Here is a 25,585-nt window from a genome sequence, read left to right on the forward strand (position 1 = left end):
GCTTTTATGCATTCTTTCTATATGAATACACGTTTATTTTTGTTTTACAGAGTTTAATACTAGGTTTCTTTCAAAATAGTGATTCCAGTTGATTCATTGTGGAGCTAGAGGATCTTATAAAATGCTAGGGTTATTGGGGGATTTCTAAGACCTCCAAGCACTGCACAGATAACGCAGTACTGGTGGTAGTGACTACAACTAGAGTTACATTGCATGGGGGGAAACTGTCCAAGAAAATTTCTTCTGCCTTGCCCTGTCCTTCAGAAATGTTAATAGATAGATAATAACTTGTGAGTTTTAGCAGTAAATTGGTTAATCAGCTGGGAAAGAAATTAAGATGTTATATGATAATTTAGAATTCTAACTTGCTATATTAGTTTCAGATTTAATGGATTAACAACTTTATGTTGACCAAAAGAGTTTAGTAAAATAACTTCTCTTGGGCCAAAGTATCACAGAATCATAGAATAGTTTGGGCTAGAAGGGACCTTGAAGATCATCCTGTATCAAAATGATCTACGTTAAAATCTGAACCTAAATACTCCTCTATCTGCACAATTGTTACTTACTCAGTGGAGGTGAAGTATTCAGTATAGGACAGTCTTAGTTTGCGCTGTATTAATGTCTGTCTCCAAGCACCTCTCAGCCTTGAAGGAAGGATTTCCATCTGTTATATATTCAAAGGAATGCAGTTGAAAATATACCACTACAACAAGCTCTAAGTGGGTTTATCAAATCAACATAGAACGTAATGCTTGGCCTTTCATGCTGTTTAAGCCTGTTAATGTTATTTTCTCAGAATCTTCACCCTTATTTAAAGAACACAGCCGGGTATTCCCTCCACTACAGGTTTTGGGCTTACCTGTTTCCCAAAGTCACATCTCAGCCCAGCAGCCACATGACAGATTGATTTTTGGAAGCTGTTGTGGTTACTTAAACAAGTTGCATCTATTTATGACCTGGAGTGAAAATACTTGTCCTGAGTTACAAATGGACTAGATCTGAAATATTTGTCAGCTTTTCCCCCATCCCAGTATACAGTCAAACACAATGCATAAGGCAAATCATGAGGGGAATTCTTCCTTTGTTTAATTGTTTCTACTTTATTACAGTAGATCAGGAGCTTCTTTCAGATAACTTTATTTTAATGCAGTCTGAATGTGTAATTATTGACAAAGCAATACTTGAAGTTTGATCCACTATGTGTTCTGTATTTTCTGACCATGGATAGTATATGTGCTTTACAAAACTATATGTAAACATAGTATCTATGCTGTAGTACATAAACCATCTGCAATTACGTGAAAGAAGGCACATAAAGATTTTAGTTTTGCAAATGAAAAGATACACCACAGTTGATAAGGACATTGGACTGGTTTAAGATGCTTTCTTTCGAAGTCTGGTTCTTCTCAGAACTGCCTGACACAGTTCTTCGCCTGTATTAGGCTGTCCCCAAACGGTAAGAGATACTGGCAACAAACTGGTCATTTCTTTTTAGCAAAGTTGATATTTAAATTCATTTTAGAACATAAATATATATTGAATTTCCAGATGTATATGCAAATGCATGTAAAATAGGTCTTTTTTTGAAATTCTTAAGTTACAAGCCTACTCTTGGTACATACTAAAACTAAACAGTGTGATGCTGCAGCTTTTCTTGACCAGTCACTTAAGATGTGCCTAAACTAAAGTTGCGATATGTTCAAAGTAAAGCTTTCAAAAGATAGAAATGCAAAAAGTGTCTTCATGCTGTTCTTATTCCCTTTAAGGGAAAGGAACAGTGCACATTCATACCTCCTTGTTCACCCGGTGGTGTGTGGTTTGAGGGCTTTGTATTGCATGACTGATTAACTAATTCTTCATTCAATAGTACTGACTGATAGCAGTACACTCACCTGTTTAAAATACTGGTTTCCTTAACATTCCATGAATGGTTAGGGGAAAGCTCATTTAAATTGGCAAAGAAGTGTCTGTTTGGATATATATATATAGGTTATGACCTGTTTGGTTATATATATATATATATATAGGTTATGACCTAAAATTGATGAAAAAAGCAATCACGATGTCCACACTCTGGATACCAGCCTTCACCCCTCACTGTAATTACAAGGGTATGATTTAAAAGGGTACAAAGGATGGGTTTTCTTTGAGCTTTGCTTTTTTTTTCCTGCCTTTCCAGTCAATAAGAAAGACCGGAGCTCCCAACAGTAGCTTATGACTCCAAATAAAATATGAAATGTTGACATGAGTTGACTTTAAAAACCAGCTAAAATTCACATTTATACAGATCTATACTACACAATTAATAAAAATATAATATACTATTCAATAAAATTAAATAAAATAAAGATTAACACTATACAAATCCTCTATAAAAAGCATGTTCCCCCCCCATAAGGCAGTTAGCAGTCTGCTTTACAACCATGGGCGATGAATAATACACCTTTGGTTTTTTTGACCATTTCATTATTAAATGGACAGTACAAATAAAACCTATTTCTGGATGAGATGTTTCACATGAAACACTGCATTTTGTACACCAAAATATGTTATATGGCTTTTCATGTTATTCATCACTTTCATATTCTTCTTCTTCATCACCTATGGGGTAGGACTGGATGTTGTTCTGTGTGTACATTTTTGTTTTCACAGGACAGTTGTGATCCATTAGTATGGCCTAAAAGAAAACAAGAGTGGGAATATTAGCATTTCTGTGTAGCACCCAGCTGAGGGCTGCAGTTGACCCCACTGGGATTCACTGAAAGTAGAGCCCAAACTGATTTCGGTTTGAATAAATCAAGTCCTTAGGTTGGTGTGAGGTGGGATCTTGGTCCTAAAGACATTATGAGCAAATTTCTGTTTCTGCCCATGTATTAAATAGAAATACATCTACCTGCTCTCCACTTACAGTAATTTACCTCTTCTATCATAGAATCACAGTTCAGGTTGGAAGGGACCGTAAGCTCATCCAGTTCCAGCCTCCTGCCACGGGCAGGGACACCTTCCACTAGACCAGGCTGCTCCAAGCCCCTCTGTCCAGCCTGGCCTTGAACACTGCCAGGGATGGGGCAGCCACAGCTTCTCTGGGCACCCTGTGCCAGCGCCTCAGCACCCTCACAGGGAAGAACTAATCTAAATATGCTTAATCTCCATTTATTAAAGGCTGGATGAATGAGCAAGAGGAGTCCTACTGTCCTTCCTTTTGACTCTTCAAACCCTGAAGAAATGGCACATCGGGTGCCACTTTGCACTTAAAGCTATGGTGTGGGGGCAGACCCTGGAAGGTGTTTGAGCCAAGGGGGAGAGAAATCCTGTCCCTTCTGTGATTACCATGTTACAAGAGAAGCTCTGTCTGTGACAAGGGAAGCGCACGATAAACTTCCTATCTCTAGCAGACGACAGCAGCTGTTTTATTCCTGTTCCTCAGCCTGAGTCAATGTAAAAATAATAAAGGAAAAAATCAGTGCAGTCTGCAAAGGTCATGACAAGGAATTAACTGGAATCTCTGGGATTCTGCAGTCAAAATATGTGCAAAACAAAAGGTCTCTGGCCTCACGTACACCAGTACTTCAGGAAAATTCATTTTCCCACCTTCTGTTCTGCTCATGCTGGTACAAAGCAAAAGCAGCATCCACAGCAGGTTCTGTTCTCGCCTTGCAAAGATGTGGTGCTGCATAGTAAAGCTGCAGCCATACAACATCACATTTTTTATACAGGTATAACCAGCAACTACATTTTGGGCCCGAAACAACCTTCTTCAGCAAGTGCAAGGATGGAGGCACTGGGTGGGCTAGACCTACAGATGGAGACAGATGTTGCAGGAAAGATTGGCACTTGTTTTCCAGGATTTTTCTAGCCTTGGAATCAGAACTGGGATTGTTCCGCCTCCTGACTGCACTGCCTTGTAATTCCTTTGGGAGCTTCTCATCTTCTTGCTGAGCATAGGAAACATAGTGAGCAAAGCAATGGATCCCCTCCTGCAGTAAAAGGGCTTTTGAACCTCATCTGGTATAAATCTATAGAACAGCAAGTCATGCACCAGTGAGTAGGAGAGCAGACAAAAGGGCATTATAAGAAAGGGCAAATTGAGCTATAGAAATGGGAAAGGAAGGGAGAGATTAGGAAAAGAAATGAAGGAAAAGGGCTGCCAAAACCAAAGCAGGAATCTTTTCTGGGGAGTGACAGGCTGGGGAAGGAGTGAAAGGTTCCTACATAAAAGTAGCCATTCGTTTGTAAGGGCAGGTGATCTGTATGGAGGAAGAAGGAGGAGGAAAGCACATGATGCAAAATATACTGTAGAGGACCATGGAAAGAAAGAGGTTAAGGTACACAAAGGAATAAAAGAAAATCAGTCAATACAATTCTGGTACTTCAAGGAAAACAAAAGTGTGTTTTATACTGACTCCATCACGGTGTGTGCTGCTGCAGATCAGTGTCTGCTGGATCCTGGTTTGTGATAATCTCATTTGGGACTTTGTAACATGTAACTAATAAAATGCTTTTCTTTATGCATGTTGGACATAAAAAGAAGGGGGAGTTCATTCTAAGGACAATGCATGAGGGTACAATAAAGTGTGCTGGTCCCATTTTGGGGAAGTTAGAGGCAAAGAAGAAGATACAAGTTATTTTCTTTCATTAAAGTAAAACAAAACCAAACCCAACCATGTTCCACTTACCATTTTCTCCTCTTTGGCAGGTGGGCTTCGAAGGAAAAAACACAGGGGAGCGAAGAGGATATCCACAATCCCTATAATCGTCATGAGCCATGGAAATCCGATGGCCTTTGCAATGGCACCGCCAGCAGAGGGACCTTGTATAAATAAAACCCCTTTTCTGAGGATCCCTCAGACACAGCATTTGCAGCAGTCACTTTAAGCAACAGTGATTTTATACACAAAACTCCCGCTTTACAAATTGGTTTGAGGAACGTAGAGACATGCTTGTAATTATAACATAAACCTTTCCTGGCTTCATGCTTCATTGAGGAAGAGATGCTCTTGTGGTATTTGTACCATGCGCTCAAGGAGGCAGTGGGGAGTTATTCCCCTCTCAGACTATTGAGAGCACAGCTGTGGTGTTAGTTTTAACTGTTCCAAAGGATATCCTATTTGTATTTAGTGCCTGAGACCTTCAAGCCTCTTACAGCTAATGAAGCTGAGCACGACATCGCAGCAGAGGAAAACAGATGCCAAACACGATTCCCTCTGCTTTCATTTCTTATAGAATATAAAAACCCCTGCTCATAAAGCCTGTGAATGCCACTGGGATTCACACCTGGCATCACAGCATATTCCCTCTTCTTAGCTGTGCATTATAGGCAGGAAAAGGTTGGACTTACCTATGGCAAAGCCCATGCAGAAGGCAACATCAGCTATTGCATACACGCTGCCATAGACTGATACGTGACGCAGATCTACAAGGTAACCCATAATTGGCATCATGGAAGAATCCACCATTCCTGGTCAGGAGGGAAGGAAAAACACTTCAGGAAAATACAGCCTTTTTTTTTTTTCCCCTTTTAAATGTTTTGGACAGCTATGTGCTACAAAGGGATGCAAAAGCAACTAAAAGATGCTTATTCTTAAATAAGCAGAAAGATGTGTGTAAAAGTAGACTGTATTATCTACGGTTTTTATGGTCTTTACTGTGTCTGAGGTCATGTATGTACATGCATAGACATGTATGGACACGCATAGACATGTGCATATGGCACTGCAAATCTGCTGACCAGCCAAGCGCTAAAACCCAAGCCAGGTCCCCTCCAGCCTGTGTGCTCCAGCATAAGCAGAGCTCACACATAACACTTGAAGGCTTGGGAATTCTTATTTGATGAACACAAATTTAAGCCTGTTTTTTTCCTTTTTTTTTTTATGAAAATATCTCTATAAATTCTCTTCCACACCAGGGAAGTCTGTGGGTTTCGGGCAGTGCATGGCTCCATTACTGAAAACCATATATACATTCTTGGACATTCATTTGAAAGGTCTATGTAGGTTGATGGAGGAATTCTGGGCGCACTTCAGAATCCAGCTTAACAGCAGCCTGGTTTAAGCTGCCCTTTAATCCTTCTTGCTCTACCTACCAGTTTGGGCTGCGGCTCAGGCATCACTATCTCTGATCACAATAGCAACAAAACCAATTTCCCATGTAGTATCATATAAAATCAAGTTTATGCAAAAACCAGACTGTAAGAAGTCATTGTAATTTTTCTTACCAATGGCAAATCCAACTCCAAAGTTTGGTGCTATGAGCCCATAAATGTTTTTAGCAAATGGTACCTATAAAGGAAAAGTAGGCGGTTCATTATGTCACACTGCACATGCTAATGGGATGGTTTTCTTCTTCTAAGGTATGTTCTCCAAGTAGTTATGGCACACTTAGGGTGGATGTGAGAGTCAGAGTTTGGTCCTTGCTCTGGGGTACCATTTCAGACAACTGTGCCATTAAATCACTGACACACTTACTATTAGGAGCAACACTGATAACTGCTCACTCCTCACACACTGTTAAGTGATAGCTCAAAAGAAAAAAGATCACCTTCTTTCAGAGCCATTCTTCCTTAAAAGAATTGAAGCATTGAAATTTGAAAGCACTCGAAACTCTGATCTGGAACCTATTAACTACACATTGTTTAATAACATATCATAAAGCAAAATCTCATGGGGAAGGCACACATTTGAAGATGAGCACACAATTACTTAGATGGTTTGAAAGATACATGATCGTCTACTTACACATAAAATACTGATTCCCACGATTAGCATCCCAAGTAAAGCACAAAGCCACCTATCAAAGAAGAAACATCACTTAGAGATCGGTGATACCGAGATGTTAGAGCTGATCTTGAATGCTTCAAAGCCATGTTTGAAGCGCCAAGTTACACAAGCAAAGCAACAAAATGTTCCAAAAATCAATTTTGTTACTACAGAACAAAGCATAGTAATTTCCTATCACTAAACTGCCCTGGAAAACCCTGGAAATGGAACAGACTGGAAGATTATTAATGTTTTTAAATTAAGCCTACCTTCCCATTTTGTGTGCGAGTATCCCAAAAAGATTAGTCCCAATAAGATAAGAGATACTAGCTGGAAGAAAAGCAACACCTGAAAAATACGAATGAGATGTTTTATCAGCAAGGATTTTAGTGAAGTGTTAGAAGAAACTAATAAATTCCAGACACTGCAATTTTGATCCGATCGCATCCAATAGAGCCTTTGTGCAGAGCGCAAAGAATCAAATATCCGGTTTGTTGCAGCCCTCTCATGAAATCTAAAGGCATCATCTATGAAATGTGGGAGCGACGTGACACCTTTGAAAAGAGTTCTTCAGCCTCAGCTGCAAGAACTGGTATAGGAGAGGGGATGGAATAACAGAGAGCAGAAAGTTTATATCTAACTGCAATAAGCTTTGGGATAGGTCAAGGAAAGCCACTCTTTCATGGCTGTGTGGCTTATGGAGCATATGCTCAGCACATGCAGCAAGCCCACAAGTGTCAGGGGTGGGTGAATCCCTCCCTGGAGTGGGGGGCAGCAGAGCTGCTGCTATGGCCTGGCAAGTAATGTCCCCCTCTATGGCTGTGAATGCCACGAGGCCTTGTATTACAAGTGAGTTTGTAATGCCATGGTGTGAGTAGTGATTGAAGTCAAACGTATGTCAATAATGTAAAGGTGAAAAAAACCACAAAACCATGGTTTTAACATTATTTAGCCAATGCATCTACAGTGAAAGTTAATTTAAAATAGTTATTGGCATAAATTAAAGAATCTAGTTATCTGCAAGGACTTACAGATAATGGCACCCATATAAATCCACCCTGATGGGAGGATGCCCTCCCATCTCCCCACATCCACTTGGAAAATACTGTTGGAGCCAGGCATTTTTCCTAGCCTTCAGGTTTCCACAGCAGCGACTGTACCTGGATTAGATGCTGGCGGCGTGGTGGACAGAAATAACTCTGCTTTAAAAGCCAGTTACAGTCTGTACCTGAGGATTCATCCTCTCCCGACACCTAAGTCACAGGCCGGGACCCCAGCCACAGGGGAGGTGTCAAAGGAAGATGTGCTAGCGGAGAGCACAGTGTGGCATTGCCCTGGCTGCATGGAGAGCACTAGGGAGGATGATGGAGGTGTGTGTGTGAGAGCAGGGGATGCCCTTGAGAAAAAGATATTGTATGACAACTATTCAAAGGGGCAGAGCAACAGGGTGCTTGTGCCTAATGCTGGATCCTTATGGAACAGTGCTGGATGGTTCATGAGTCTTAGAAGAAATAACATAGTGTTGCATTTTTTTTCTGGTTTTCCTGTTAAATTCCACATCATCCTAAGAAAAATAGAACTGGGACAGTCTGTCAAATTAGTGCATGCCACAACAACTTCTATTTGGTCACCATTCACTCAGATAATTTAGATTTAGAAAGCAGCCGTTATATTACAGTACACAATCCAGCCTTTTCCTTAAAGTGTATATGCTCCTCATCTTTCACCAAGACAACGTAGATTTTCTCATTTCCTGCCTATCCATCTTCCTTCTTATCTCTCTGATATTCATAAGTAAAAAAAATCAAGAGGTCATTTTTAGCAGAGCAATATCCTGTGACTGAAATCCTTATGGGTTACAAAAGCGACGCTGGGGAAGCATTTTCACCTGCGTAACCGCAGCTACTTCAGTCCTGCTTGGGGCTATCTGTTTGTGGCAAACGGGCACATGGAGTAGACCTTTACAGCTGGCAGAAAATAAATACACTACAACGACTTGCAGGTTGGTGGGTAAGCTGTGTGATGCTGAAGCAGACCCATCATTTTCTAAGTGAGCTTTATGCACAGCAACATTCATTGACCAAATCAAGGTTCTTTACACCTTCTTCACATCGTGCTTAAGCAGCTGGGTCTCCAAATTGCATAAGACAACAATTTGCTTAGAACCCTGCAGTTAGAGATATAGTTTAAAAGGTTTAAGAGCTTTAATTAATGCTGTCAAATCAGACAAAGTGTGATGGAGTCAATTTACTTATATCATCGAGAGGTAAAATTAGTCTTTATTTAAAATGGATCTTTTCCTTCTAAGAACCTCTATTCTACCAAGAGATTTGTAAATCTCATTTCCGTTGCACCAGTAATAAGAAACTCTTGTGAGGGAGGTAGATAAGAATCTTTCTCTTTGTGAGGTTTAAAATACCTAAGTATGTGTGTTAATTTTGCTGTATTACCGTGGAGCCATTACCATGCTCAATAGCACAGCAGCACATCGAGTGCTACCCGTAGCCACCCTACATCTGAGTTGCATTAATTAGAACTAAGGTTTGTGCTTTCTATATGGTGTAGGACACCCACATGCACACAGAGTAGGGATATTAGTCAAAGGCTTGCAGAACATCATTTTCAAGAAGGATTCTTATTCTCCTTGCAAATGCCATATATTGATAGTAAAAAATACCCTCCTGAAATGCCACAGCACAGAACACTTCATTAACTTTATCACATAGATATATGTTGTGTTTGTAATGGGAACTCTTCCTTCAAACTATTAAAAAGGTAAACACCATTCAGATCTATGCAGAGGACCAACACTATGCCAAGCACCCCCCAAACAAGCCAGTTCACATCAACCTGGTTTCCTGAGACTGTGTCCCCATTACAGGTTATAAGGTCCAAGTGGGGTCACTCCCATTGCTCTTTGTTGAATGGGGTGACTCAGTAACAACTGAAAGGGTATCAAATCCATCAAATTAGAGGGAAAGTGCTTCTCATGTCCTTGGTGGCCACCTTTCAAGTAAAGGCTATCCTTCTACCACGTTACCAGAAGCATCCGTGGAAGGGGTATGTGCTGGCATGAGCGTGCTCTGCACCAAACAGAGTGCATCGGCTGCAGATTCCTGTGACTGCCTGCTCCTGGCAATTCAAAATAGGAGCTGAGGATGGATTCCTTCTGGGAAAACCCCCACCAAAACAACCCAAACACAGTTTTGCCCTGTTGGGCTGCCTCTGTGGCTCAACAGGTATCTATCTTGCAGCTACCCCAGCCAACGTTCACTGCCAAATGTGCTGCTAGGGCTCCCAAAGAAGCCTCTATTGCAATAACATAGATCCACTACCTATTTTTCTTACAGACCACTGTTTGCAGTTGTAACACTGATAATACTGAAAAATAAAAGCTGGTAAAAGCAAAATTACTACTCTGCAGCTTATAATTACAGCTAATATATACAAGCTTATATAATAATATATAAGCTTATAACCATCATTAACAGGACCAGAACTGAGACAGTCATTAGATAAAATAGAGATGCAAATAATATACTCTACTTTACCAAGCTGCCATTTCTTTGAACACATGGTCTCCATCATCCAGATGGGTAAAGCTGGTTCCAGCATAGCAATAGCCATGTTTGCAAAGCAGATTGATCCTTAGGGAAAGGAGGAGAGGGAAATAAAATAGTAGTAATTATTTCATTTGACTATGAACAAAAAGCCATGCAAAGAATGGATGCTTTTACATAAAACGTTGCACTTTTTACAGTTCTATTTGTTGTGCATTGGTTAGTGTTAAATAGAACAGAAGGTAACATCGCTGAAGACTTTTACATATATTTCTATTCTCCTAGAAATTATACAATGAAGGTTAAGCTACTTTCATAATGTGAAAGTTTGCAGTGAGCTTGATGATATTTAGAAAGTTCATGAGGTCTGGCTGTTGTACAAATGATTAGCTAAAACTACAGTCTTCTGGTCTTTATCTAGTCTCCTAGGGCAAAACCAGAGCCCTGTTGTGTAAAAGGCACCGGCTCTGACCCCGTGCCTCCCTCATCTGAAAACAACCATCACGAGATGTGGAGGTCTTGATCCTAAAAATACCAAGAGACAACCACAGAGATGTCTATCCCCTACAAAAAGGAATTCTGTGGTGAGATCCTTTTTGCCTGCAGCCAGTAAATCCATGCAGCAAAACATGGGTTTGGCTGAGCTTGCCCAACCCTATGAATTTCAAATGCTTCCAAATCTCTTTTGAATCGCTGGACCTTTAGTCCCCAGATGCAAAGGATAACAAGAGGTGGAAGTGCTGATTCAGTCTTGCCCCCAGCTCAGCTCTGCCCTTCATCACCGCCTGCAGATCCAGACTCCAGTGGGTTTGTGTCAAGTTCATCTATCCTCAGTTGTGCACTTCAGCTTTAGCGCAGGGATTATTAAATCCCATGGTATTTCTTTGGATTCAAGATGTCTTTCCCACTTACTCAAAATAACCCAAGGCAGTCAAAGGCTAATGGAGGGCAACAGGACATGTCCCTTTTGCTAATCCCTTACAAAACGGCTTTGGAAGTCACTGCTACAAGTGACATCAAACTGGTGTTCTCACTTTTCCTCTGAATATATACAACCTCTGAAATGTAGGAAAACTTTCTGAACTCCTACAGTCATTTACCATCCAGATTTTACTTTTCTTAGAGAAATTCTTCCGAGGGCAGAGAAACATTATTTCTCCTGGAACAAGTTTCTCATCATGCAGCTCAAACCAAAATGAGCACCGATGTCATTCTTTGCTCAAACCTGTCAGAATACATTAGACTGTGTATTCACAACTCCCAAAATGAACTTGGCTCACTCCCTTCCTAGGGCAAAGAGCAACAGTTCAGCACTGCTTTACCCTAAAGAGGAAAGCTAACCTTTCCACTCCAGTACAAGCTCCCACTAATGCAGTGCCTGTGAGGAGCCGCGGTCAAACACCTCAGGGTTGCCCTCTTCCAAGCCAGTATCAGCCATGCTCAAGCAGCTTCCTTGATGCTGGAAAACCACATTTCAGGCCACACAAAGCACAGCCAGAAGAAGCAAGGCCATTCCAACAGAGATGGATTAAATAGCAAAGGTCTTGCTCTACTCTTAACAAACTTAACAGAGAAATGAGATACAGGTGTGCGTGCACACAAGGGCAGCATCAACATCTCATTAGTTCAGGGATCATCGCCTGAGCTTAGCAAAGTACTCAGGTATACGGTGGCAAAGGTCCTTCAGATCTTTATAGGATGTACCCCAAGAGAAAAGTGAGAGCCTGAACTGGTACCCTGAAAATTCAGAGCAAAGTCCAGTGAAGGCCAAGTTACCTTAGCAAAGCCTCCCCAAAAGAAGATTATATTGGGTTTTCTTTCCCTCTGCCTTGCATGGAGCTGACCTCTTTTTAAAGGGTGATCTCTCAAGGACATAAACCCTACCTCGTGTCTTCTTTAAATGAGAATAAATGTCCTGTGTGGGCCAGAAGGTGCAAAGTTGCAACCTTCCAGCTGGATCCTATCTCTGTAGCCGAGAACCCACTTAGCTTTTGGCAGAGTGACATAGGCATCACTGGTATTTCCCTGTGAGAAAGCATTACTCAGTGCAAAGCTGTCACACACCTTCTCAAGATCCCACGTGCTCACTATGACATCTGTCTCAACTTTAGGGTTTGGATCTCATAGTTTCAACTAACGTGTTTTTTGCCTTGCGATAGCTATATATAAAAGGTACCCAGCCATTAGGACTAGCCATAGGGACTGCAATATACAGGGAGTGAATGAGAGCACTGGCCTCCTGTCTGTTGTGACAGTCAACAGTATTAACTCATAGAAAAAAGGGTTTTATAGAGGGAAAAAGTTCCACTTTCAGAAAGAAGAGAGAGGAACTCCATGCTTCAGTTCAAGACACCTTGTGTTCAAGAGTAATATCATGCTACAGATAAGCCAAATTGGTCAGAAAGTGCTTTGAGAATACAAACAATTATGACTCAAGTGCATGACGCACGCTCAGGAGATTGAATCTGAATTTGTACCATGAAATTAGTGCACCTAAATCGAGAGTGCAAGAAACACTGGTACTGCCATGTCCGTTTGCAGTGTGCCTAAAGTGTCCCTGTATTTAACAGCGATTAACAAGTCAGCTCACTAGAGATGCAGTCAATTTTTAATGAGGAAGTTAACTGCCTTAAAAGCCATTCAAAACCTCTAATCTTCCGGAGCAGTACAAACCCAGTGGGACTTACAGCCTTCTTCTCTCTAATCACTGTGTCTGAACATCATACACAGTGTGGGACATCCACATTCACAGCATCCTTGTGAAGCACAAGACATATTATCCTGGCTTAGATATGAAGAAATGTGGCATGGTGCCTCAACTGATTGCCCCAAGGTGTCAGAGCACGGAGCTAACTCTGCCATCCCAAACAACTGCCTACCCATCCTTCCCTGTTAGGATCAGGATTGAGTTTCCATCTTAGAATATAAAGCAAGGAAAATACCAAACTCCTCAGGGTAAGAGAGAACAAATGAAACTTTCATACTCTTTTCACTGTTAAAAAGCAGCAGCTTCAGAACTAAAGCAATTAACATTTAAGCAGTATATTCCTGGAGCATCAAGAAAGCTGCATCTGGATTAATGCCCTCTCATAAGCCAGATAAAAGGCTGAATTTATAGTTGGTGTTTGGTGTTCATCATATTTGGTTTGTAAGGGAAATAAAACAGGAGGAGAAGAGGCTGAGGTTAGAGAACATCAGCATCATCCATACTGCGAAAGCACTGGGCAGTTTCCATCCTGCAAGGCAGAAGCCCTGGATGCTGCACCTAACCCCACTGATAGCCCATGGGAGGGACCTTCCCCTGTCGTAGGAGCTGATGCCTGGTAGGAGCAGGACAGGTCACCCAGAGCAGGAGGGATCAAAGCAAGTCTTTATGTTTCTATACTCTGTACATCCTTTCCCTGCCTCCTGTTGAGTCCAGCTGCACTGGATCAAAGATGGGAAAGGAAGACAGGAAGCACTGGGAATGCCTGCAAGAATGGGTAGGGAAGCAAGAGGCAAAAAGAGCCAGGGAAGTAAAGGTAAAATCTCTGACACACACTGCCCTGATTCCAGGCTACCCATCCCTGGGTCTTCTTTATCACTTTGGGGCTCTGAGACTGCTCAGCCCTGCTTAAGAGAGCCCCGAAGCCACAGCTGAAACAACTGAGAGAAGAGAAGAGAAGAGAAGAGAAGAGAAGAGAAGAGAAGAGAAGAGAAGAGAGAAGAGAAGAGAAGAGAAGAGAAGAGAAGAGAAGAGAAGAGAAGAGAAGAGAAGAGAAGAGAAGAGAAGAGAAGAGAAGAGAAGAGAAGCAGAAATAGAGTGCCATGTAAATGTGTTAGAAAATTGGAACAAAGTCTGTCCCTGCTCTTAGCATACACAGGACATGGTTAAAATAGTGGGATTCATGTTCCTTGGTACCTTTTCTCTTCCGTGGCCAAGGCTAAGCTTGACAGGAGTAGCTAAGTCTTAGTCAAGCAAAGTACCCTTTAAAATCAGTCCCCTTGTCATATTTCATGGTGTAAACCAAGTTCCATCACAGATTAGACATTGGCAGGGATTAGGTATCTAGAAAATAATGTCAGATGAACCTCACCTTGCAGCATCTGCTTTAACCACTGCAAGAGCCAAGGTACCGGATTAGGTGAGTGATAGATCCAGTCTCTCACAACAGGTACTGTTCTTTGCTACTCTTTTCCCTCAAATACTTCTATTCTATGGAAAGGTCTTCTCATGCTCCAAGAAGTCCTCAAATAAAAGTGTTTGTATAACTTCAGTCACAGCTTGGCCAAGTGTCTAGTCACAGGGTTAGGGTTATATCCCTAAGATTAAGATCAGTTCCCTAAGATCACCAAGAAAGAGAGAACCCAAGAAATGCTTGGAAGAGCTGTTGGATAGCAGGTTAGGCCTAAGAAACATAACAGTGAAAATAATTAGCTGTTTCCAGGTGTTTTATCAACATTAAGAAGGGCCAGATTTCATTACAGACTTCAGAATAAACATGCAACAAAATGCAACACAAAAAGGCAAACTTCCCTTGAGACAGAACAACTTATTAGACAAACAATGCACGTAATACCAAACGCCATTCCCCATTCAATCCAGACCTTTTCTGAAATAGAATCCATGCTCTAGAGACCAAACCCACTCCCTCTCTTCAAATGGAAACAAAAGTTCAGTGTTATTCCCTATGCCTGCCTGTGACATGCTGGAAAACCCTCCCTCTAAAGCCTTCATCCTATTGACTTGCCTCATAGGAAGTTTCATGGCCACATCTCATTGCTTGGCAAGCAGCTTCAAGTCATTAGTGTCCTCTCAGCTGGAAATAAACTTACATTTTAAGGTTTCTGCCTATTACATGTATACATATACTAGTATATTCATCCTATATTACCAACAGGTTCTTTGAGCTTGATGTAAATGAGGCCAGCAATGACAGTATTGTTAAACCAGCTTAACCTGAGGCATTCCAGTTATAACACCAATGGTTTAAACAAAAAGGATCTGGTACCTGCTGCAATAATGATATACGGGTCCTTCAAAAGTGTCAGTAACGGCGTCCCTTTCTGACTCTATGAAACAAAAGCTCGGGATTAGGAAAGGCAAAGTGTCATCCATTGCCTAGAGTGTTTTACCTTAATACTTACTTCTGCTTGTGCTCTGGATGGCTGCAGAACAAATAATTGAACAGCTGTGAAAAGAAATCAATACTGTAACATTTCTTGGGGTTTAGACAGTAGGGGTTTAGACAGTAATATGAAAGGGATGTGCTGCATGGTGATATTGACTCTCCGTATTTACTGACCTCCATCTAACAGAGCTAGTGCTGCCAGCACCAGGAAAGGAGAACTCTTCCCCACAAACTCGTACATGACACTCCCAAAAGGTGGACCCACTGCCAGGGAGAAAGAAAGGACACAGCTGTGAAGCCACAACTCTGAACAAACATCCCCTACAAGCAGTTGGGCATCCTACTATTGGGGTTCAGTGACCAAAGCGCTCAGTGTAAAAATGCCCACAAAGCTCACTGATCATGACAATAACCATATTCTTCACTCCCAAAGCACTCTTCCATGTAAACAGACCCCATACATCTCAGACATTATTGCCTGTTGTATGCATCTACGTAAGAAATATGCTGCTGTGCGAAAAACTCTTCGTAACGTGCACCATGGATGTAATGTGGAGACAGCACCATAACATTACACTCAGTGAGATCCCTCTGCTGCTTTCATAGGTCACAAGCACATGCTTTGGGAAGGCTGGGGGGTGGTTTCTCTTGCCAGCAAAGCCTTCGACTCACTGACCTAAGACTCCCATAGCAAGGCCTCCTAGTGCAATTCCCATCGCATTGCCTCTCTCTTCATCATCTGTATATACACTGGCAAGCATTCCCATCCCTAAAAAGGAAAAATAACAACACAAAATTAGGCATCTGCATACTACAATTTATGGTTATCATTTGCCAGCCCTACTAAATATTGTACAGAGGCAACAGCAGGTATTTGTATATATATATATATATATATATATATACAAATAAAAAACATAAATATTCCCTCCCCATAGAAATCACGTTGAAGTAAAAGGGGATTTGGCAATGTTTACGGTCTCCAAGAACTTGTTCTGCTGTACAGTATTAGGTAATTCAATGATGCTCTGATTTTCTAGATTCTTTGTCCTTGCCTTTGTTGCAGAGCTTTCAGATGAGGCTTTTCAGCTAGCAGAAACAAAGCTTGTGACGAGTATTCCCTGTTCTTCATTCCCTGGGTGCTTCACACAAAGGTCTGGTGATCACTCACAGCTGTAACCGTGGTCAGTGGCAGCTGTGCTCTGGGGCTGGGGTATTATGCAGAGCTGACTGCTCTGAAAATGAGTATTTCAAGTTCAACATCCAAAGTTAAAGGATTCTTTTGACCTTTATTTTCAAGTGCCTCACTTCTGCGTTTCATGATGAGCCTTCATTTCACAAAGGAAACATGAAGCTTATTTCATTTGTGGCTTTGTAAAACACTCAGACTCTGTAAGCATAAACGCTGCAGAAGGGTCCTCATAGAAATTAACAATTCTGTTTTCAAATCAAGGTTTAAGTAGACTCAGTAAATAAGGTCCATGACTAGAGAAAATGATAACAAACTATTGCACGATTGATCATTAAATGAAGCACATCAAAAGAGCAGAGGTCCTGTGTGAATTAACACCCTTATTCAAAGTTGTGGATGGCATCAAACTGTTTGCATGAGCAGTTGAAGAGCAAGCTAGGGAACGGTCTCAGAATTCACAATGAATTTGTGGCTTTTTGGGACATACCCTGAACGAAAGCAGTAGGCAATACAAAGAAGATAATGCAATGGTTTACATGTAGGTAGGAATGATTGCCTGCACAAATTCAGGTGCTAAACAACTGATTGGCAGCAATACCACAGAAAGCCTCCGTTGCCTGTGAAATACATGAAGCAACAATCACTGCTGTTGGTCTTTGCAAGGAGTCAGAGCTTCTTCCGAGTGCTGGGTCTGGTGCAGCATAGGAAGAAAGGGAAGGGTGAGCAAAGGCGTAGGGAAAGATCTGTGAGGGGAACTGCAGGACTTTCAATTGAAAATGGGAGAGGAGGAAAACTGATGTGATAATAATCTTGCAATATGAGAAAGAGCCATAAAGATAAAGAAAGGGTTCTTCATGTTCTCTCAAGTACAGGAAGCAGAAATAGATTTACATGACAGTAAGGAGGTTTTAGATGAGACATCAGGCAAAAAAACTTCCTGACAGTAAAGGTACTCCAGCACAAAGCTAGATGCTGAGGGCATTTCTGGAGGCTTCTGAGAACATGTCTGTCAAGTATGCATGAGGAACCACAGATACAGAGCTGATCCTGCCTTCAGGAAGGGGGGGGACCAGAAGATCTCTTGGCCTTTTCTGCTCTATTTTCTACGTTGTCTGTGAAAAAATGTCATGTACTCGTCTATGAGCTGTATCTCAAGATGTGCACTTGCACAGGGACTGGGTTAAAGCTGAACAATGTTTAATTCTGGTATGTCTTCCCTTTGGAAAGTTTGCCTTGTAACCTTAACTGGCGCAGGAGAAAAGATGGATTTTCTTGTCTCTACCTCTCATGCTGCTCTGCCTTCTCCATCCCTGGCTCCCTATACCAGCGCCTGCCTGCTCCCTTAGCCACATCCCTACTCTTGCCACTACTTATCCAGGCTTAAATCTCTTTGCTTAACTAGTGCTTGCTGCGTGGCTTCAAGCCCATATTAAACATCAGGTGCTTCTTGCTCCCAGTTTGGATGCTCAGCCTGGGGTCTTGCATCCCCCCTGCAGCACTGCCCAAATGTGGGCTGGAGCAAAGTCCCTTCTAAAAGAACCTAGCAGGAATCCAGCTGTCAAGCTCCTGCTGAGTTTCCATGGAGTGTATGCGAACCCTGCTTATAGGTTAATCCAACCTGGAAAGGGGGATTTTCCTGAGGAAACCAAGACACGTTCCTGACAGAACACTGCATTCACCTCCCTTCCCAAACCAAATTCATATTTCTCCTGACATTATAGGAGATTTTTCCAGAAAAAAAAAGTGCAAAATATTCTAACACGACCCAAATGTGTTTTCTGCAGTCTCAGTCCCAGGAAGGGTTAAATAATTTGGGCTGAGAACCCGCACTCCATTTCACCTGCTCAGTTAAAACATATATTGTATTGGAAATCCAGCCCAGGTAAACTGAGTCCAAACCAGCAGACAGCATGGTAAGCCCTTGTAAACAATGTTTTCATAAGAGAAATCTCAGTAACAGACAGAGCTGCTATCCCTCCTATAACAAATACCAACATAAGTTCCCAATGACCTTTAAAATGGCCAAAAATGAATTTAAAATGTGGAAGACACAGATGCAGAAATCCCAGGGAGAGTGCAGTTCATTTAGTGTTCTACCTTACTGCAACCCAAATACCAAAGTAGGCTGAAAAGACATTTACTTTAGAGCTACTTTATATGAAAGGGACAGAAAAACCATGGAATTGATTTAATTGAACATTTTGGTATTAATTATTGAAAGTGCAGACAAAATACAATTCACAAAGTGACCGAAAAAATGACAGAATCAGTGATTTGCATTTTATTCTATCATCTCTTCTCTTACCTGCTACTGAAGAACAAGAGGAACCCACTCCTTGAAGGGACCTGGCAATAAACAGTAATGTGTAGCTTCCAGAGAAGGCAAACACTACAGGAAAAAACAGGGGCAAATTCTTCAAATTAGGTTAACTGTAACTAGGTTAAAAAGTTAGATTTCTTGAAACAACCACAAAAAACTTCATACAATTTAGTCAAGTGTTTACAGTGCTGCTTTCAATGCTAACTGCATTATTTTCCCTTATTGCATTTAGAAGTGTCAGTGTTGAATGGCTCTCAGGTGTTTAAGCCTCCTGGTAACACAGAATGCAAGCACCCAAGCAGTTTTAACTAATTACTTGGGATTGGATTACATCCAGCTCTGATTCAGCTATACACAAGAGGAGTAATAAGACCTTTCTTTCCAGCCTTGCCTCCCCATGCTGCTACATTTAAGGCTGAAGCTCCAGGCATTTAGGGAAAGCAAGATTTAACACACCTGCATCCATGCACCGACATTTCCTTCCGTAGGTAAATAGGTGGAGAGAGGTTTTATCCTGCTGTTGCCAGCTCCACATTAGATGTCGTGCAGCACAGCTGGCTGCAGGGGCAAGGAAGTCAGTTCCACCCATTCAAGGGCTGCAGCAAGGTCCTGATTCTGCCAACAGCACAGCATCAGAGTAACTGCACCAGAGGAAGGGCCTGTCTGTCTCTCTTTGATTTAACCCCCGGTTCCACTCTCAGCCAATATCTGTCTTCTGGGACACATCACCTGGATGCTGCTCTCATCAGTCTCACTAAATTCCCCATCCACAACTCTGGAAATTAGGGGCGTTCCAGAAACCCAAGCACAACTCTGCCTGTTAGAGCTTGTGTGATGCTCAGTGTCATTCAGCCTACGGTGAGGTCTTAAAGGTTTTGCAGCTCTTATCTGTTGGCCACCTAAGGAATTTTGCTGGATAGGTTGGAGCTGTGGGAAGCTGTTACGCACCAACTAAACAGCAGATCCACATGCACTTCGCCCTGCAGCGCTGTGCCCCTAGGGCTTTCCAGCAGGTCTTACCAAAATCTCTACCCATGTGGACACAGAAAAACAAAGGAAAGAAGGAAGGATGTAAGCAGATCAACAGTACTCCCCTTTGCCATGAGCCAGGCTCACTGCTCTTATCTCCATCCCAACCAGAATTTGTCTAACGTGCTTCTAAAATGCAGAGTTGTCAGTGACTCTAAGACCAGCACTTCAGTCCCTGATAATACAGTTTCTCTTATATACAGTGGATATAGAAAACTCTTTGTTCCCTTCCTTTTTGTCATGGACTCTGATAGGTCTCTTATCTATGTTTGGAAACAAACCTGGTTCTTTCACCACTCTCACAGGCTTCTAAGGATCCTTGTTCTCCTCTGTACTCTTTCTATCTGGGCCACAGCTTTAAGTGCCATGCCAAAACCAAACATAAAACAGCAGCTGAAGCCTTATCAATGCCATTAGAGCAGACGAATTATCTCAGCTGGCTTGCAGGCTGTGCTCCTGTTTGCACATCCCACAGTGATGTTCAGCAGCGCTATGATACTGTTGACTCATACTGTACTCATGAGCCACTGCAGCCTCATGATCTTTCTGATAAGCCCCTACTATAGCTAGTCGTTAAGGACCCTTCAAAATAGCCCTCTCATGGCTGATAGCCCTCCCATGGCTCTCTGTTTAAAGCTGTCTGAGCACTACTTCAGATTCTAAGAACCTGAAAAGTCAGCTAAGGAAAAGACACGTCAAGGTGGGACGGAAGGTTGTGAATTCCTTAGAGCACATTCATGACAGCACACTTGTCAAATCTCATCACCACCACCATCCACATGGAAGTCAGTCTCTCTACATCAACAAGAAGTGATAATCATATGTATCATACATTTAAAAGCTGCATCTGGACCAGACCAAATAAGTTGTGGACACTTACTGATTGTTGACACAAACATGATGCAGAAGCCAGCAAACAGGGGGATCTGGTAGCCTATTCTGGAAAACAAAATGAACACTCACATTTCTGGGGTTGTCTCACTGACATTTTGGGTTAGACTTACTCACATGAGCGCGCACACCACAAAACCCCAACCTATAGTTCCTTGGTAGGCTTTGAACTATTTTCTGCGGACCACAGGATCAAATTTGTCCATGTTAGAAATGCCTTTTCATGTGGCACAGCAGATTTTATATCTGAAATCCTTGGAAGAAATCCTTCTCTCATTAGAATCTGAATGCCCTATTCTCACTCTACCATCATTATTCCCAATAAAGCCCCTCTGGGCCTCCATGGGAGTTGCCAAGGATATGAGTAGGGCAGATCTGTCTGAGCATGCTGGACTTAGAAATAACCCAGTTGTGTTTCAATGCTCATCTGTTTCCATCCTCATGAGACAATGACTATAATGAGATACAGTGGTTCCAATGGCTTTTTTACTGGAAACGTTTTTCATCAGCTTTGGTGGGAGCTCTGCCTTCAGCAGCCAGGAGTGCTGGAAACGTCCCAGAGATCTTGAGAATAACATTTTTGCTTTCCATGGATTTAGGAGCAAAAATGGAGTTTATAAAAGCTTTCCTCATCAGCTCGCTTCTTTTTTAGGGCTCTAAAGAGCCTGTGGAAATGCCTGGTTGCTATCAGCATTTTCAAGTTTCCAGGAAATAAAGAATTTTCTGTCTGGAAAGCAAATGCAATTTTAAGCACCTAAAACTGAAATTTCAACAAGAACAATTACAATATACTGTTTTCCATGCCATTAAAAATCTATCTTAGAATCAAAACCACTACCTGGGTAACTCTGAATACTGCGCATTCTGTTGTGTTCTGTTAAGCACACTTTATTCATGGCTTCTTTTTTGTAGGACTGTGCATCTCAAATGTATTTTCAAAGACATTATTTAATGACCAAGTTCCTCAGCAATGGATGAGGCTTTTCAAAGGAGTTCTGACTGACTTCAGCTTCCAATGGTGTGACAGTATTGGGCATTTATATTGGCATTATTGGCTAAAGTAGGTCAGTCAAATAATGGTCCTTTTAATTTTTAATAACAGCAGTCACGACATAGGCAAACCAAAACAATTATTCTGAGCTTTTTTTTCTTGTTAATATAGCTTTTATACAATTAAGGACCATCAATAATGCAAATTTCTCTGAAGTCCAGGGCTTGACGTTCATTACATGTCTCCCTGCAACGTTTGTTTGAGTTTTGTGAATGAACACATTTCTATATGCCATAGAAATCTCTAACAAAGAACAATTTTACCTGAAGTATCATTACTACATTAAAACATGTCAAAAACACAGTCTGCAGATTCTTTTAGTTGAACTTTTTAAGTGGGTGTTACACCAGCAGACACTGGTTGCTCATGTGCTACTTAACTGGACTGCAAATTAAATCCCTGGCCACTTTCTCTGTGGCCTTATGATAATCATTTTAATCTCTCAGCACCTTGATACCTGGCCTGTGAGAGAATAATGCTACCTTTTCTTGTCTGCTTTGTTTAAAGTGGATGATTTTTCTAAGCCTGCCTCTTCTCTTGCTGTGTGTATAATAGGTGTTGTACAATGGGATGCCAATCTCCTCTTCATCAGGGTCTGTAGCGTTAGGACAAAGGGTAACGGGTTAAAATTAGAACAGGGGAAGTTCAGGTTAGATATAAGGAAGAAGTTCTTTACTGTGAGGCACTGGAATGGGTTGCCCAAAGACATGGTAAAAGCTCCATCCCTGGCAGTGTTCAAGGCCAGGTTGGACAGAGCCTTGGGTGACATGGTCCAGGGTGAGGCATCCCTGCCCATGGCAGGGGGATTGGAACTGGATGATCTTAAGGTCCTTTCCAGCCCTAACGTTTCTATGATTCTATGATTCTATGTTTATATGTACATGGGGAAATAAAAAATTACCCATTATCAATGTCTTGCCTGCCCCAGAGCTGAAGTGGGCACTTCTCTTCCCAGTGGGATCAAGGTGGAGCAGGCCACAGAGAGTTTGACCATAACAGCTTTGAATTTGAGTTCTTCAATTAAAGAAAGCACTGTCAGAAGGTCAGATTAAATAGAATAATCTAAAAATCCTGCAGGTATGGCTATGAAAGCAGAAGTTGAATGTCCTTATGCTTTCTTCCTTTGCAAAGTAGGGTTGTACCTGTCCAAAACATCTCAGAGATATTTGGGATGGGCACTGGGGGAGGAAGTCTGATTTCAGTACAGAAATCAAGCAATTCTTTGGCTTGACAGAGGGGCCATAAGACAACAATTTCCTTCTGCTGCAAGTACACTGAATTAAAATTCAGTCATGTACTTGAAGACAAACGTCATCCAAATTGGCTCCCACATTCACATTTCCACCACTAGAACAGAGACATGAGCTGTGAGATCTTCTACAAACATTAAGGAGTTAAGGTGAAGGCCTATCACACTAGTTCTAAATGATGCTATATCAAGCTAAAGCAGATTTCAACTCTTCCTACACTTGGAAAGTTTTTGGTGGTTGAAGGCTGTAGGAAAACAAGTATTTTGGTAAGTCACTTCTAATGCTCAATGAAATACTGTTCAAGCACAAGTTTTGCAGTCACAGACACTATTCCTCCATTATCTTGGACAAACAGGCCCACAGCAAGGTGTGAAGCAATATATAGCAGAGGGTGATGAGGACAGAACTGGAGCAGAACTCAGTCCTTCTCTTACTACCCAGCAAACCATGATGCTCTTTCACATATACCTTTTCCTCCACGCAGAAATTAACCGTTTCAGAACTAGACTCTGTCATTTCAGCCAAAGCCTGCATTGCCAGTGATCCATCATACAAGATGATGCAAAGGCACACAGATCAGCAGACGGCATACAGTTGTTCTAAACAGGTCATTACAACGTTCCTAAAAGCTACCTGGAGCTTCACCCACAATTTGGAGATGTGTGATTCTCATGTGCTGCTCCTGCCTGAGGCTTCTGAACCTCTAGAAGCTGTGGTCGCTCGTGCTCAGGAGATAGCCTTACCCGCATTCAGTTAACATTTAGTTAGATATGCAGGTTGTTCTTTCCTTAGCAAACCCTGCCTCTTAGCAAAGCCTGCCTCCTCCTGAAATAGCAGCACTAATTAGCTGGCAATTGGGCTACCACAAATGTCTAAGCTGCAGCTGCATTCTCCAGTCTGTCCAACAGATACTAGCGAGCACAGACTGGGAGGTTTTGCTGAACTATTACACTATATAACAGAAATCATCACAAAAAGGAGAAGCGCTGCCCGTAACAGCCAACTTATTCATTGCCTCTGTCCCTTGGTCCTGGGCCATTGAAACCTGTGAATATGCAGTTCTTACTTCTCAGCCACGGCATGGCATATTTCATCACAGTTATCTCTACATTTTGTTTCTCTGCATGTATGATGTACAAAAGAATATTACAGCCTGTCTTCTCTCTTCTTATTTCTTGTTACCATGAGCATGTAATTTTCTTGGGTAATCTTCTCAAAACGCTCCCAGAAGCAGAGTCCAGCATGTTTCACCAAGGTTACCTGCAGCTAAAAGTGCTTCCTACAAGTATTTTAGACCCTGAAGCAGATGGAGTCAGTTGAAGGAGGGAGAGGAAAGGCTACCACTGATGGAGAACACCTGAATTCCTCTGTTTCAGTCCCATGTTGGCCCCACATTGCAGGACTGTTGGGAAGTGGATTATACCTAATAACAAGGTTACCCTACAGTAAGGCAACTGATCAACGGGTGCTGTGCAGCAGTAAAATAAAGGTTACACTGCCTTAGTGGCTGTGAAAGATTAGAGCCTAATTAGCCACTCATTACAGTGCTGCGTCTTGGTCATGAACCATGGTCCCAGCCACTCATGCAAAGAAGATCAAAGCTGCAGTCAGGCTGGTGCAAAAATGATAATGAAAGTATCTGCTCATTTTTTAATGATTATTGAGGCCATTACAGAGAAGCACAAGGTTAAAATAATGCATTTTTTCCAGGCTGACAAAAAAAGGGAGAGAGACATTGGCTCCAGTGCGTTGTGGGGCTCACAGCCTCATTCATAGAGCTCAGGAAGAGCAGGAAAAAATAATGGAACAAATCAGTTATTTATAAAGGGCACAGCAGCCTTTTGCCTATTCTTTTCACTGAAAAGAAATAAGCAGAGCCTTCAATCTCCCCTCGCCATTCCATCCTCCTCATGAAGTGCTCTGTATCGAGTGCTGTACTGTTTGTGTAGTTTCTTACCAATTTCACTACAAGGGAAAACATAGAAGTGCATCTGAGCCACAAAATCATATCAGCTCTGCCCTGAAGCCATGCCACGGTGGGAAGTGTGTTACTGACATCCTAAACCATCCCCTAGAATTTCCTTTCCTAGGATTTTGTTAGAGCAAGGGTAAACTGTTTTATGACTTGTAATCCAGCTCCCTACGCCAGGTGTGTGTTTTGTCTGATGCTCCATGGAAAGAGCTGGGCTTTAAATAAGAAATAGTTTTAGTAGAACATACTTCTTGACTGAAATCAATTTGAAAATTTCCTTTTAAAAACCTACGCCTCCAGTACTTGCAGAAAAGGGGAAAAAAACAACCTACAAACCTTCCAGAAAACCTAAAATAAAGCAATTATTGGCAGAGACTCATATGAATAGAACATCCTGTTGCATCCTGTGCAAACTCAAGCCCTCAAAGCCAGCGCCTACTGAAAGCTGATA

At 41.8% G+C, this 25,585-nt stretch overlaps 1 protein-coding gene across 1 annotated transcript in view; it reads right to left on the reverse strand.

The window, feature by feature from the left end:
• Window positions 1–2,036: 2,036 nt before the first annotated feature.
• The window catches only part of SLC18A2 (solute carrier family 18 member A2), a 28,132-nt gene continuing 4,583 nt past the window's right edge, over window positions 2,037–25,585 (reverse strand). The window contains exons 4-16 of the mRNA XM_061458640.1: window positions 20,851–20,909; window positions 18,927–19,010; window positions 16,106–16,198; window positions 15,604–15,693; window positions 15,446–15,489; window positions 15,310–15,370; window positions 10,310–10,405; window positions 7,028–7,106; window positions 6,738–6,789; window positions 6,218–6,281; window positions 5,342–5,461; window positions 4,680–4,813; window positions 2,037–2,680 (exon numbers count right to left, since the gene is read on the reverse strand). Coding sequence (XP_061314624.1) covers window positions 2,570–2,680; window positions 4,680–4,813; window positions 5,342–5,461; window positions 6,218–6,281; window positions 6,738–6,789; window positions 7,028–7,106; window positions 10,310–10,405; window positions 15,310–15,370; window positions 15,446–15,489; window positions 15,604–15,693; window positions 16,106–16,198; window positions 18,927–19,010; window positions 20,851–20,909 — 1,087 coding nt within the window. The 3' untranslated portion in view covers window positions 2,037–2,569. The remainder of the gene's footprint in view (window positions 2,681–4,679; window positions 4,814–5,341; window positions 5,462–6,217; window positions 6,282–6,737; window positions 6,790–7,027; window positions 7,107–10,309; window positions 10,406–15,309; window positions 15,371–15,445; window positions 15,490–15,603; window positions 15,694–16,105; window positions 16,199–18,926; window positions 19,011–20,850; window positions 20,910–25,585) is intronic.

The sequence above is a fragment of the Pezoporus flaviventris genome, unplaced genomic scaffold (assembly GCF_033815535.1).
Source record: "Pezoporus flaviventris isolate CSIRO_AGI_PZ_B2104156 unplaced genomic scaffold, CSIRO_AGI_Pfla_v1 ptg000029l, whole genome shotgun sequence".
NCBI classification, from domain to species: Eukaryota; Metazoa; Chordata; class Aves; order Psittaciformes; family Psittacidae; genus Pezoporus; species Pezoporus flaviventris.